The sequence below is a fragment of the Lynx canadensis genome, chromosome D1 (assembly GCF_007474595.2).
Source record: "Lynx canadensis isolate LIC74 chromosome D1, mLynCan4.pri.v2, whole genome shotgun sequence".
NCBI classification, from domain to species: Eukaryota; Metazoa; Chordata; class Mammalia; order Carnivora; family Felidae; genus Lynx; species Lynx canadensis.
In genome coordinates this window covers 31036003-31050092 of record NC_044312.2, presented here as the reverse complement: position 1 = coordinate 31050092, position 14090 = coordinate 31036003, and the positions used below count along the sequence as shown (strand labels likewise).

The 14090-nt window shown below is 42.2% G+C and overlaps 1 protein-coding gene across 1 annotated transcript in view; it reads right to left on the bottom strand.

Moving 5' to 3' along the window:
• LOC115525462 (beta-galactosidase-1-like protein 3) overlaps positions 1-13011 on the bottom strand; it is a 66925-nt gene extending 53914 nt beyond the window's left edge. Inside the window, exons 1-7 of the mRNA XM_030332664.1 lie at positions 12944-13011; positions 12000-12131; positions 11638-11853; positions 6577-6645; positions 5914-6009; positions 4622-4730; positions 1296-1388 (exon numbers count right to left, since the gene is read on the bottom strand). Of these exons, the coding sequence (XP_030188524.1) occupies positions 1296-1388; positions 4622-4730; positions 5914-6009; positions 6577-6645; positions 11638-11853; positions 12000-12131; positions 12944-13011 (783 nt within the window). The remainder of the gene's footprint in view (positions 1-1295; positions 1389-4621; positions 4731-5913; positions 6010-6576; positions 6646-11637; positions 11854-11999; positions 12132-12943) is intronic.
• Positions 13012-14090: the final 1079 nt, after the last annotated feature.

The following is a 14090-nucleotide window of genomic DNA, read 5'->3' as shown; positions in this document are numbered from 1 at the left end:
CCATCTGCAATTCAGTAAATTAGGGGAATGTTGTTTGGTCTCTGTCTCAGCCTGTGTTGATCCCGGGAACCACAAGAGCGCTAAGTATGGGTTCTGACAGCCATGGCCACTGCCTCAAGGGGAAAAGCAAAAGGCTGAGTTTTATGAGGAAACACTTGAGGGAAACTCTAAATCCAAGAGAAAAAGAGAAGGCTTTCTCTTGAAGGGGAGAGTCCAAGGCTGTGGGGATCGCAGATAAATTTTGTAAAGTTTGGGTCCTACCCAGACACTAAAAGGAAGCAAGGAAGCCTGCCATGGCTTCAAAGAAGGGGGAATCTAATTTGCAAATTATATCTACTAAAGGCAGAGGAGCAGACACGTGGCCAGAGGGCAAAAGGACTCTGTGTTTTCTTTGTTAACTTCATGCCTGGCCCTGGGAGAAAAGTCAAGTGGCAAATTCTGAAAATCAAGAAAAAGCAATGCTAGCTGAATGAGATTAATTTGGGGAGATCTGATGTGATGTCCCTGAGAAAAATTAGGGAGGGGAATCCCTCACAGAACTTGTCCAGCACCAGAGGCTACAGCTGCAGGGCCAGAGCCAGGATGTATGGGAAGCCCAACCCTGCCTTCCTTCCTCTCTGGTCACCTTCTTGTTCTTTCTTTCCCAGCTGGCAACTCCTCCCCACTGCTTTCCAGACCATCCCACCCAGGGGGTTCTGTGTGGACACAGCCAACAAGTGACCCCAAATTCTGCTCACCAACCTGGAGAGGAGGTCCAGTTTATATAAAACTCATCAGCTTCTTCACTGTGGGAAGTTAGGGACAGGAAGGGGCCCGAACCATCAGAAAGGCAACCAGGCAGGACTGCAGTTATTCCCTGGCCTGAGACATTCCCCCCATGGAGAAGCAAGGGCAAGCATGCATTTCTGAGGAAAGAGTGTTAGCACTACAGGTCAGAAAGCCACAAGATGAGAGCCATGTTATTAAGTTCATGAAGCATTATTTATTTACTATGGATGTAAATTCACCAGCACCCAGATTTAAGGAGAACTGTGGGTCATAGAGATAGCAACAGGAAAGAATCAACTTTCCACATCAATTTTTATCTCCTAATGAAGTTATTTGAGGAAACCCTGACAGCTGAGGCAATACTGAAGATTCACAGAGACACTGAACTTGATCTCACATATTCTCATCACCCACAGCACCTACCACAGGATCACCCATGCAACAGGGCCTCAGAAATGCATGCTTGTAAAAGTGTCAGAGTGAGGAAGAAAGCATGTAAATATGGGGACAAATCAAATGTTTCTTACCTTCTGAATATAAGGCATGTAATCTTTATCCTCGGCAAATGAACCATATTCATTCTCCACCTGCACTGCAATGATGGGGCCTCTCTTGCGATACTGAGAGACAAGCAGATCAAGGAAAAGTGTGAAGCTACTGGTGGAAAAAGCCTGGAGTCTCTGGGTTTCCTGCTAAGATCACATACCTGGTGCAGTAAGCTTTGGTCCAAGTAGTTACCTCAAGTTCCCTCGGTACTCCCTCTCCTCCTGGGCCCAGAGTCAGTCACCTCCAGTTGCCTCAGCTGTTGCCAGAGTTCCACCTTCCCTAGTCTTTGGATATAAGCAACTCCTACAGTTTTCCCTCTTTTTCTCATACTAATTATCTGCTTAAATATGAATCCCAAACCTACAAACTCCCCTGCTTCCATGCCTACCCTATCCCCTTTCCCCAGCATATGAAAGGGGCATCCCTCCCTCCTCCTGTCTTAGGATAATGCCACCACTCATGTGTGGAGTCCCACTGCCTCCTACCACCTGCTTGGGAACTTGGCTCTCTGCCCTGTTCCCTCTACCTTCTCTACTTTCAACCTTTCCTTCCAAACCAACTGCCCTCCATCATCATGGAAATTTATTCTGAACCATCACACTAGAGAGAGGGAGAGTAAACATGGACCCCAATCCTGTTCCCCCACCCACAGTTCTCTTGCTTTCTCATTTTGAAGAACCCTGTTTCTTGAAAGAATTACCAGTTGTCTACACTCACTTTCTCTGCTTTCTCACTTTGACTCCACTCCTCAAACCACAATGGTAAGTGTTCCAACATCATCTTGCCACCTGTCATCAAGAGTGACCTAGTGCTACTGAAATTATAAGTTTGCAATGTTTAACTTAATCTTTCAATGTTCTTCCACACGCAAGTGCAGAAGTCTCTCTTGATACTGAAGGCAGAGTGAGCTCTTGACAGCCTGACCACTTCACCCACCACATAGCTCCTTATTGCCTATGGAGTAAATGCCAATTTTACAGTGATATTCCCTTTTGTACAATGGGACCCTAGCCCCTGAGTTGGAACAGAAGAGAATGAGTATGTGTAGTGGGTTTTCCTCTACAGCTTCACCTTTTGCCTCTTCCCACCTCAGATTCTATGCTCCACACCAACTGCACTTCCTCCAGCTCTTCAGACTCTTCATTCTATCTCTTGTCCTCTGGTCTTCACCTGTGATGGAGACTCCTGACCATTGCTAATGTCTGCCCACCCTTCAGGTCACTGTTTAAGTTACTTTTTCTGGAAAGCATGCCCTGAACCTTACTTTCTCCTTGGCTGCTTACCCCTATGAGGGGTGTCCTGCACTTCTCCCACTGAAGCAACTATTCCTCAATTTGTAAGTGGTCATTGCCTCCATGGGACAGGGACAATGTCTGTCCTTCTCTCCATTGGAAGCTAAGCTCCTACACAGCAGCTGGCACATAGCAAGTGCTCAATAATTACTTGTTGAGTGAACCTAAGTATTCCTCATTGATGAAGTGAGAACAGTTGTTTGTATTATTGAACCATATCTTCTCCCCAACATGAAGTGTGAGATTTCTAAAATCCCCGTCACAGGAGAATTCACAGCTGACCTTACAAAACAAACCAGTTGAGAAGAATGAAAGTCCCAAATAAAAGAGTAAATACACTCTAAAAATTATTTAAATATAGTAATTAAAACAATGAAGGTAACCAAATAGAAAACATTAAAATACTAACAATTTAGTAATAATAGCCTTTTAAATTTCATTTGCACTTATAATTCCTTGCTTCTTAAAAATTTCCTAAGATTTCTCACCTCATGATTTCAGTGGGATATTTATATATTTGCTTTGCTTGCTGCATCTGCACTAATGCTACATGGCATTTGTACTTGTGCTTGAACTTCTAGCCAAACATTCAAAGTCTTTCTAATTTTAAGGCTCAGAGATTTTTGCTCCTACATCAGGCCCCATCTAAATGCCAGAAACATATGGCTTTCAGCCTTTCTTTACTCTGCATAACAGACCCAGAGTTTAATTCTAAAGATGATGCCTTCTTCCCTGCAGCATTGCTCATCTCTCCTAAAGCTATACTACAGAGACATTATTCTTAATCTGTCTTTCCCTTTATTTCTATTCCTAATCTCCTGTTTCTTTTCTCAATAATTATTCCAATAGTAACTCACAATTCACAATTGAGAAGTAGTTATAAAGGGCTAGGTCCGTATCACATTTCCCCCAAAAAGAAGACTCTAATAAGCTCTTTATTGGTATTTATAAAAACATAATAACTGGTTTTTATCCCCACTCAAGTTATATCAAGAGATATACTCTTAAAATAAGATATATTTTTATTTAAATAATAACCATGTGTCTCCTCTTGTTTGTAAGAAAGCTGTATTTAAAAAAAAAAAAAACATAATGACCAAATAATTGCTGCCTTATAAACTTCAGAGTATAATATTTGTTCTTTGTTTTTATAGACTGGTCTTTGGGCTGTGGGTACCTTGCATAAGATGAGGAGACTCCATGAAGAAAGGAAAATGCATGGTGTCTGTACTCTTTACATTTATGAAACTTAAACAAACTGGAATGTGAGCAAGAGAAAATATATCCACACAGGTACAAAGTGATATGTGAACCAAGTTATGCATTATAGCATAAATTTAAAAAATCAAATGTCCATGACAAGGTACTAGTTAAATGAATTATGATATATCCATTTGTGGAATGCTATGCAGTCCTTAAAAAGAATGGGTTCCAAAAATATATTTTTAAGTTACAAAAAAATTTTCAGTGGAAATTGCATATTTTTTATTAAAAAGTATGCATACATACACATGTGTAAGTGTGTGTATAAATAATTTGTTTCTATATGTGTAGAAATCCTCTGGAAAGACACAAAAATCTAGCAAAATTGTCTCCTGAAAAGACAATGAATGGCTTTGGTTCAGGGTAAGAGGGGAGACTTATTTCACCATAAACTCTTTTGTACTCTGTTGAGCTTTATCACCAAGGGCTTGTATTAACTATTTAAAACAATAAAGATAATTTAAAGGTAAAAATAAGCAGTATGAATATCAGTGAGTTTAATGAATATTGAGTACATTCAGAACAATGACAACCACAAATGAACACCCTTCATCAGTCCCTTGTAAGATGTGTGTCTTTCTAGAAACCTTGAGGTAAAGGCTGCACTTAAGACAAAGGTCTAGAATTGAAAATTGCAAGAATATCAGTTTAAATTCTCACAGAGACTAGGCATGGCCTATTCTGTGAACAAGCCATAAAAATTATTTTCCTAGAGCAAAGATAAGAAAGAAGGAAAGAGAAATTTGCTTTACCTGGAGAGGAACAACTCTGGAAATGAGATGGTCAAAATACTTATTAACTGCTTCAACAAAGCCCTTGTAGGTTGTTCTTAATATCATCTTAGGGTCTTGCAGCAACCAGCTGGGGGTGAAAGAGGACAAGCTCAGTTCTGAGTTGGGAATGCAGAGGTGCGGGGGCTGGGCCAGGCATGACAGTCTGCCCCTTTCCAGATCTCTCTTGGGCAGTTTTACATCCTCTGATCATGTCCATGATCCTGGAGAACTCAGGGGTCCTGAAGGGATGTGTCCATGTCAGCTTTTTGGACCATCCCACAGATTTAGAAGAAAAGATACCACCTCCATCGACATGACACTTTACAACTTACCATCAACATTTGTACACCCACATCTTAATACCCTCCTCCATTCTTGTTCAGTTTATTTAAAACATTTTTCTTGCACACAGTGTATGTACTTTAGGCAAATGGTTACATTTCCTCCAAGACCTAAGATTTCCAGCACAGAGGAGGAGCTTACAAGTAAGTAAGCTTGTCCCCAGGTCAACTTGTAAGGTGCTGGGCATGGCTTCCAGCTAACTGCACCATGAATTGCTGCTTCTCGAAAGCTCCCTCTTCTTGCAAGGGTCAGGCATTTTCTGCTCCAGAGCTGGAAAGCGAAAACTAGCTCACCTTGGAGAAAAGCAATGCCTTTACATGACAAAGGGGAGTAAAAGTACTCACCTGGGGGCAAAGCCATGAACTAAATGGGCAGTCCTGTCAGCTTGTGGAGATAACAGAAGAGTATTCTTAAATTCTCACCCTGAACCTTAGTTGTTTGGATTAAAAGCATGCATCACAGATGAGAGAAAAAGGCAAAGAAAAATGAGAGGGAGGGGAGGGAATCTGAAGGCACTTAGTACAAGAGAACTTGGTCTTCCACTGACAAAATAAAAGAACAATCAGACATCATCAGAACAAGCCCACCCATCACTGTCTAAAGCTTCTGTTCCCATTCTTCCCACTACTGGACAGAGTTGGGCATAGCTCTCTCCAGTGGGGCAAGAAGACTATGATCATCCCAATGCTTCCTCTTCCCCTGCACACTCTTGGTCACATGCCTAGAGCACTAGGAAGATGTGTCATCTGTAAAATGAGGATTACAAGAGCACCTATACCTCACCCTATTACTGCAACCATTGTCTGAGACAATGTGTATAAAGCACATAACAGTGCAAGACACAGCGGATGTGCTCATTTGTTATTAGACTGAAGTTTTATGTTTAGTAAAGCCAACAACTTTACTACACTGGATTCAGCACCGCTCACCTGGGCAAGCCCCCGAGGTCCATCTCACTGCAGATGTAGGGCCCTGGACGCAGAATCACCCACAACCCGATCTCCGCAGCCATCAGCACAAAGGCCCTAGGGAGGTCAGTGTCAGCAGCTCTCAAGACATCAGGGGGGAGGGGTGGGGATGAGTCTGACACACATCACAAGGTGGTGGATCTGCCTGGTTCCTCCTCTCCCTGCCTTCAGATGCCCTGCGAGCTGGGTTCTCCCCTGCTCCCAGCCCAGTACCTTCTGCATACCTCCACTGGGGGCAAGAGGACCAAGGGCATCAGACAGGATATGGGGAGGGGTGGAGGTGGGGTCCTAACAGTGAACCTGACCCCAAGTGCCTTACTACCCTAGAGAGGCAAGCCTTGTCCCAGACCAGATGGCTGGACCACACTGCAAAGCAAGGCAGACACTGGGGATTAGGCACCTCCGAGCAGCAGTGAAAAGGTCTGAGCTCAGACGAGGTAAACCCAGACCCCTGAGAGTAACAAGTTCATGGCTAGAGAGCATTTGGGTCTTGAGAACAAGGTTCCAGGTCCCAGCCTCTCTCTGGTTCTCAATGCGGAACCAAGATGGCCTAATCAAACCCAAGGGGACTCCTCTCTGTCTCCCCACCCTGGACCCGGCCACAGAAGCAGTGACAGCACTTACTCCAGGTCCAGGTTTCCAGAGAAGTCAAATTTGCCTCTTTGCGGCTCATGGAGGTTCCATGGAACATAGCTGTAATAGGGAAGGGGGAAGTACAATAATAATCTTTCGATTTCTTTCTTCTAAATTTCTAGATCAGTCCCAAATCCATGCTAACACCTGGGATAGTTCTATTTGGGAATAAGCTGAAGTTTCCAATGGCAATTACATCTGTATTACATGAACAATGACTATTGTCAATAGTTCTTTTCTTTATTAACCAGTTGTGATCCACGCTGCCAATAATCCTATGATTCTAGGTTCCTTGGATTTATATACATTAATTATCCCACTCACCACCCCATTCTCTGTACTAGCCAGTAAGAAAATAAAGAAAATTACAAACCCCACAAATGTCTATATAGGCCCAATAAATTTTTGCTAAGAATTAATCAAAATAAGAATAGAGGAGGATTTTCTATAAAGATAATGGAGATAGAATAAAGAAAAATAGCACATTTAGATTTGGCAAGAAGGACCCATCCAGGCCCCTCCCCTATAGGGCTGAGTCTATAGGGCCAACGGGACATGTGTAAAATTTTTGTTAGGTGCTATTTTTATTAGTGACTATCTTTTTTGTGTGCATCACCAACAAATTTCTTGAGTGTTGTGCCCCTAACCTCATGTTTGCCATTAGCCCTGTAGTTCTTGTTACACAATTGTACACAATGCAGATTTGTAAGAATGCATATGTTGCATTATGGCAGAACTGACTGTATTCCAAGATCTTCTGTTGTAAGGAGGAATGAAGAGTTGGTTTGCTAAAAACTTAAATATGCATGATAAAGTTTATAGCTGTACACTGAAAGAGCAGAATGAAAACATTTTGCTAAATGAGGCTTACAAGTGACTTACTTCAAAAAATATTGCTGGATAAAGTTGAAAACAAAAAGATGGAAAAAGATATATATGAGGCAAAATTATTCTAGCAAATCTTAAATAGGAGGCAAGATGGATTTTAAGGCAAAAAAATCCCTCACAAATAGATGTTGAGAGGCATCAAATAATAAAATGGAAATGATCCATCAAGAAGATATAGTAATCATGGCCTTACGTGCTCCATAAATATGGCTTCAAGTAAGGGAGGAGTTTACTGAATCAGAGAAGGGGACAAATCCATAGTCATAGAGGGAAGATTTAAAATACTTACCTAAGAAATAAAGATAATAGCAAAAAGTTGTAAGGATATATATTTGAATAACACAAATGAAAAGCCCAATCTAAGAAATACATAGAAACCTCAGTAGCCAACAGGTGGAGTACATACATTCTTAAAAAACACACGCAACAGTTGTAAAATACAAAATAAATCTCAACAAATTTCAAAAATGTCCGTGATCCCAAGGCAATTGCTACACTAGAAAATTATGCTTGAAAATGATAAAAATTTAAATAAATAAATAAACCAGAAAGCATATTCCCAAATAGCTGAAGTGTTTGAAAACAAATGACATTCAAAGTATTACACAGCAAAATGTATGGGATATGTGACCAAAGCAATAATTAGAGGTACACTCATATCTCTGAATAAATATATTAGAAAAAGCAAAATCCTGGAAAGAAAGTGAGCTCAACTATTCAACTCAGGAGACAAGAAGAAAAGAAGAAGAAAGAGAAGGAGAAGGAGGAAAAGAGGAGGTGGAGAAGGAAGAGAAGAGGAGAGGGGAAAAAATGCTAAACCAAACAAGGTAGAAGAAAGGAAATTATACATAATTCAGGAACTATCAAATAGAAAACAAAAAGATACAGAGAATATTAATAAAGTTACAAGCTAGTTCTTTGAAAAGATTAAACATTAAAAGATTAAAGGGGAAAAAAAGGCTGATACACCATATGATGTGCAAGAAAGAAAGAATTTTTAAAAGTCCCAGTCAATCCACAAGAAGAAGAAAGAAAAAGAAAAAAACGATATATAGAATAAAAATAGTATATACACTAGGATAAAAAGCAATAACCATTCAACAAAGTTATACTACCCCCCAAAACTTCACCTCACAACCACAAAAGACAGTAATCACAGAGGTTTTATAGGTGAATTTTAAGAAACATTCACGGTAAAGATAATTCTTTTGCAAGATAGTTTCAGAGAAGAGAAATATATACATATATAGTCACTTGATGAGTTTATTATAAGATTGATATCAAAAGTGGGCAAGATACTAACAGAAATACAATTTTAAATCCATTTCAGTTATAATCATAAACACACATATCTGAAATAAAACATGAGTATGTCAAGTCTAGCAATCTATGTGTGTGTATGTGTGTTTGCACATTCACATGTTCATGTCTCCTAATCAAATAGAACTTATTGCAGAGCCATGGATTGGTTGAATATAGAAAAAGATGTCCATATAATTTACTATTTCAATAGATGAGTGAAGAAAAACCATATAATTTCTTCAATAGATGCAGAAAAGCCTCTAAATAAAACTCGATTATTTATTATTAAATTATTTGTATATTAGATAAGGCAATTATTAATTTAGTGCCTCCCAGCTTCATATTCACTCTTTAGTATCAGCTTTGCGATAATGGAGCCAGCCCTTGAAGCATTTTTCTTTATAGTGAGTACCACCTTTAGCTTTGCCACAAGAGGGCGGTGGAGAGACATTCAGGAGGAAAGGGGCTTCTGTGATCTCCAGTGCAGTTTTTGTATTACTGTGGTCCTGCTATATATCTGGTCAGTGGTGTAGGTGTGTGAGGACATCTGGTGGTTCTTTCTTTTTAAAAAAATCAATGCATCGTAAGTATGGTTTGTAACAAACAATGTAGAATTAACCCAGAAAGGGAAGGGAACTCAACTATTTTGGAATTAACGTAATTAATATAGCTACAGATGTAAAACATTAAATTACATAGCCCATAGCATTTTGCTAACACTTTTCTGCTCTTTCCCTTCATATAATTTAATTTTAAGCCTTTCAGAACTGCCTTTATTTTTTCCTGATGTTAACTAATAAAACCCCACAGCTTGACCATGAAGACAACAGACCCTTCTAATCGCTGGTGACAAACCAAACGTCTCATCAAAAAACAGAAAAATAGGGGCGCCTGGGTGGCGCAGTCGGTTAAGCGTCCGACTTCAGCCAGGTCAAGATCTCGCGGTCCGTGAGTTCGAGCCCCGCGTCGGGCTCTGGGCTGATGGCTCAGAGCCTAGAGCCTGTTTCCGATTCTGTGTCTCCCTCTCTCTCTGCCCCTCCCCCGTTCATGCTCTGTCTCTCTCTGTCTCAAAAATAAATAAAAAAAAAACGTTAAAAAAAATTAAAAAAAAACAAACAAAAAACAGAAAAATACATTCTGCATCGTAAAATGATAAAATGCCCTGCAAAGGGGACTTAGACTTTACAAGAGTTTACAAGCAGGGTTGCAAAGCTCTGTGAATGTCCTCCTCAATCTCTAAGTAAAGTCCACATTTATGAAAGACAGTTGAATTGCTTAGCAGCTGGAGCCAGGTGCTGGGCTGAACTCAAAGCATAGCTCCACAATTACTAACCCTGTGTCTTCAAGAAAGTGCCTTAACCTCTCTCTGCCTGAGTTTTCTCACCTACAAAAGATAGTGATAATACTATGAACCACATAGTACTGCTATAGTGATGAAGTGAGTTAATATCTTCCAGGGTTTAGAATATGCCCAACTGAGTGTAAATACTATATACATGTTCTCTGAATAACTAAAACTGGTTGACTTACTTTATAGTGTAGATATATTTAAGTCAGAATTTCCATCCTCTATCAAAGGTGGTATCCTTACACTAAGGGTGGGTGTTCCCGCCTTTTCTCTGACTTCAGAAACACCATTCCCATACACCTGTCACAGTTCTGCCTTCCACGGAATTGTTTCTTTGGGCTCACCCTTCAACACACCTTTCTTGACTCCCAATTTTTTGAGTCTCAAGACTTTTCTGTAAATAGGTCTGTTATGAAAGGATCTCCACTGTTCCTAATTCAAATGTGATTTTTATTTTGGGCTAGTTTTTATGTGACTGGCCATCTGTGCACAGGCAGGAGTCTATGCCTAGGTATGACTTTGGTGACATCCTCATTCACAACTGCATGGTCACACCTTGAGGCGATTGTGGGAGGAGACTCACCCTGAGCAAGCTAGTTAAGCCCTCTATTCTTCTGTTATTGTCCCCCACACAGTAAGAATGACACTATCCAGTCCACAGGACAGCTAGTTGGAGGATTAAATGATTTTGTGAAAATGATTACAAATGCCCAGCCATCAATCCACCCTAAATGCATGTTACGTTTTGTCACTATACACCTAATCATTTTAAAGATCACGCTAAATTTATCATGTTAAATGTACATTTAATCATTTTACATTTATGTTTAAATTCTTCTGATTGACTAAACTAGGTTTGTATTTCTTTTTGCCATCATAATGAGTACAGGCAATGTGATAGGCATTTTTCACATATGTAAGGTAAGCGCTTTATCTCATTTAATCATCAAGACAAACTTGAAGCAATTTTTATTTTGTTTACTTATGGATGAAGAGGACATCAGGGCTCTGGGAGGCAATGGTTTGAGGCAGAGCTGGGACTGAAGACAGGTCTTTCTGAATCTCTATGCTTTTAATTATTAATGACATTAAACTTCACTTGAGTGATACTGGTATTTCCTTACATGTTCATTTTATTCATGCTATTATTCCTTTACAAGATCACTTTAATTACATAAAAATTGTTTTTAAAATACCACATATTTATCTGTAAATATACTTTAAGCATTTGTCATTAAGCTGAGTGCTTCTAACGGACCCAGTGACTCTCCTATTAGAGAGATTACTGTGGAAATCACTTATTCCTTCTGTTTCTCTCATTAACCCTTATCCAAGGCTGTGACCACAGCAGACTGTGAGATGTGACACTTAAAGGGCACATGCTAGAAATGACTATTCAGAAGGTAAATTCTCAGACAGGCAATCCCAAAACCAGAGGCTCGGAGCCTGGATGCAGACATCAGGAGTCCCTGTGGGGTAGAAAGGTCACAGAGAGCTAGGGGGCCAGCACTCACGTGGTAAGGGTGTTGAAGCCACAGGCCTTCAGCTTCAGCAAGCGGTCCCTCCAGTACTCCCTGGGCACCTGGAAATAGTGGATGGAGCCCCCGAAAATCAGGAACTTGTGACCCCCGAGGGTGAAGTACGGCTTACTTCCAACTCTGCTTTCAGTCTGAAGTCCCACAGATCTGTCCGTCAGCTTGAGGGGGGTCAGGTGAGACCAATTAAACATGCTGAGAGACAGAGAAAGAGAGGAGAGGCTGCCATAGCCTTGCCAGAGAAGGAAGTTCTTGTAGCAGAAGTTGCTGTGGGCATGCTTCTGATATAATTCTCTCCAAAAAAGGAGAAAAGGCTCCCCTCCCTCCCCACTCAGGCAAACCTGTACTGGGCTGGCTGTAGCTGTGCATTTGCAAATATAAGATCCTCTTTATCTTTCACTCGAGGAGCAAAACCTGATAAGATAACTGGCAGGAAAAAGATGCACAGGATTCTTTTCCAGGAGAAACACAGACTGAAAGAGAAAAAATGATGATGAAAAGGGGAAAACACTGGACTCACCAAGCTGTAAGGACCAAAATGCCACTCTAGAGGCAAGTTAGAGGCAAAAGCCACAGAGGCTCACATCAAGGCAGGTCTCTGAGGTTAGCCTAATGTGCAGGGAGGCTGGGGCTTTATCTGAGTCCACTGAGGTCCCCTGCACCACCAGGGCTGTCCCAGAGCCCACCTCAGTACATCTAGAAAGCTGAGGATAGACTGAGTCCTAGAAGCCTGCAGCCAGGAACAGGACAGGACAGGCATGGCACCTGGGCGAGGGGATCCTGGGAAAAGCTGGAAGAAAAGTAAGGGAGGAAGGGTAAGGAAAAGCTCAGGGACAGGGGGAAGCACTCCATCCACCAAGTTCAGAAAGGCTGCAGGGCCTGATCACTGGAGGACTATGTCACCATCCACACGCTGATTCTTTTCTCTCTTGGGCAATGGATAGACTCTCACCAGGACCGGCTTATCTAAGGTGTGGGCAGAAGAAAGAACTGGAAGAGAGAAAGTTTGAAAGGGGAGTCGATGAGGAGAGGCTCAAGTAGATAGGAGGACCCACGGGGGCGTCCCAGTCCAAAGGGGCCCTTGCTCCACGTATTGCCCCCAGTGCCCAGCGAAATAAATGCCTGTGGATGACTGGCTGACTAACAGAACGAAGAGGGAGGTCCAGGAGGCCTCCCGGGTTGTGCGCTCAGGGCGATCCGGCAGGCGAGCTGGGCGCGAAATCCCTGGCGCCTGGAACTGCAGGCGGGACTGTGGGCCGGCCAGAGCAATGGTGCCGAAGGTCACCTGAAGCGCTGCAGGGAGCCCATCACGCGCCGCTCAGAGAGCCTAGTCCAGCCCTGCTCCCGCCGCATCTCCGCGGACCCAGACGCCGCGCACCGGGGCCAGGGAGCCTGCCAGGCAGTGCCCAGTAAGTCTCAGGCTCTGGGTGGCGGGAGGGGCAGAGCTCCGCATCGGACCCAGTGAGTCCGAACTGCCTGTGGGCGCAGATGCCTTTCAGCCTGTGCAAGTAACGTGGGAGGGTCTTGAGTTATCGCCATGACCTTGGTTTTCCTATACTGTGCGTCACCAGACTGACGGGACGGAAAGGCAGAGGTAAGTGGGAGGAAAAGAGGACAAGTTAGCCTACGCGTGTTCCACGGGCTCAGGGACTGTGGTGAGTGTCCCTGTGGCTGCAGACAGCGCGTTCAGAGTAATGGGTGGGATGTGAGCACAGAGGAATAGTTTCAAAATGATGGGCAAATGCCAAAATACAGGTTCCCCTGGGTACTTGTCTAGGTGAGGGACACCAGCTACACTGGAGTATAGTTTAACCAAACCGAATCTGTAAAATGAGAGTATTATCTAGAGCAAAGAAGGGAGTGCTGTTCCTACCAGTGGGTCAGCTTGAAAGTGTCTACATAGGATAAGCAAGAACTACAGCTTGGAATTCCTTGGTTACAAACCAGCAGGAGACAGGGCTGAAGAGATCAGATTGGGAGGAAGCAGGCCAGGAAGGGCAGTGGAAGCAAATGCTAAGCAGCTCAATCTCTTCTCAGAAACTAAGTCAGATATTAATTTTCTTGAGATTAGGTGATTGCAAGATGTAGGCTAGATGGGAAACAGACAAGTCACCCGCATAGACCTGGTGATCGCAGGATAAGAGCTGGGGGTAAGCAAGAGGATGGAGTTGATTTAAGAAAATTTGGGGAAGTAAAACTGGTAGGTTTTATTAAGTGATTGAATGAGGCAGATGATACAGAGAGGAGTCTGGGATGACACTGTGTGTCAGCCTAAGTGACAGGTGACAGCCTAAGGGTAGGTGGTGGTGACATTTATTGAGATAAGAAACACAGGAAGTGGCAAAAGTTTGAGTTGATGAGCCCAATTTGAAACCTGCCAGATTTGAAGTCCCTGTAATGAAGAGAAGTCTGCTGAGTTTTCTCTTTGAAGC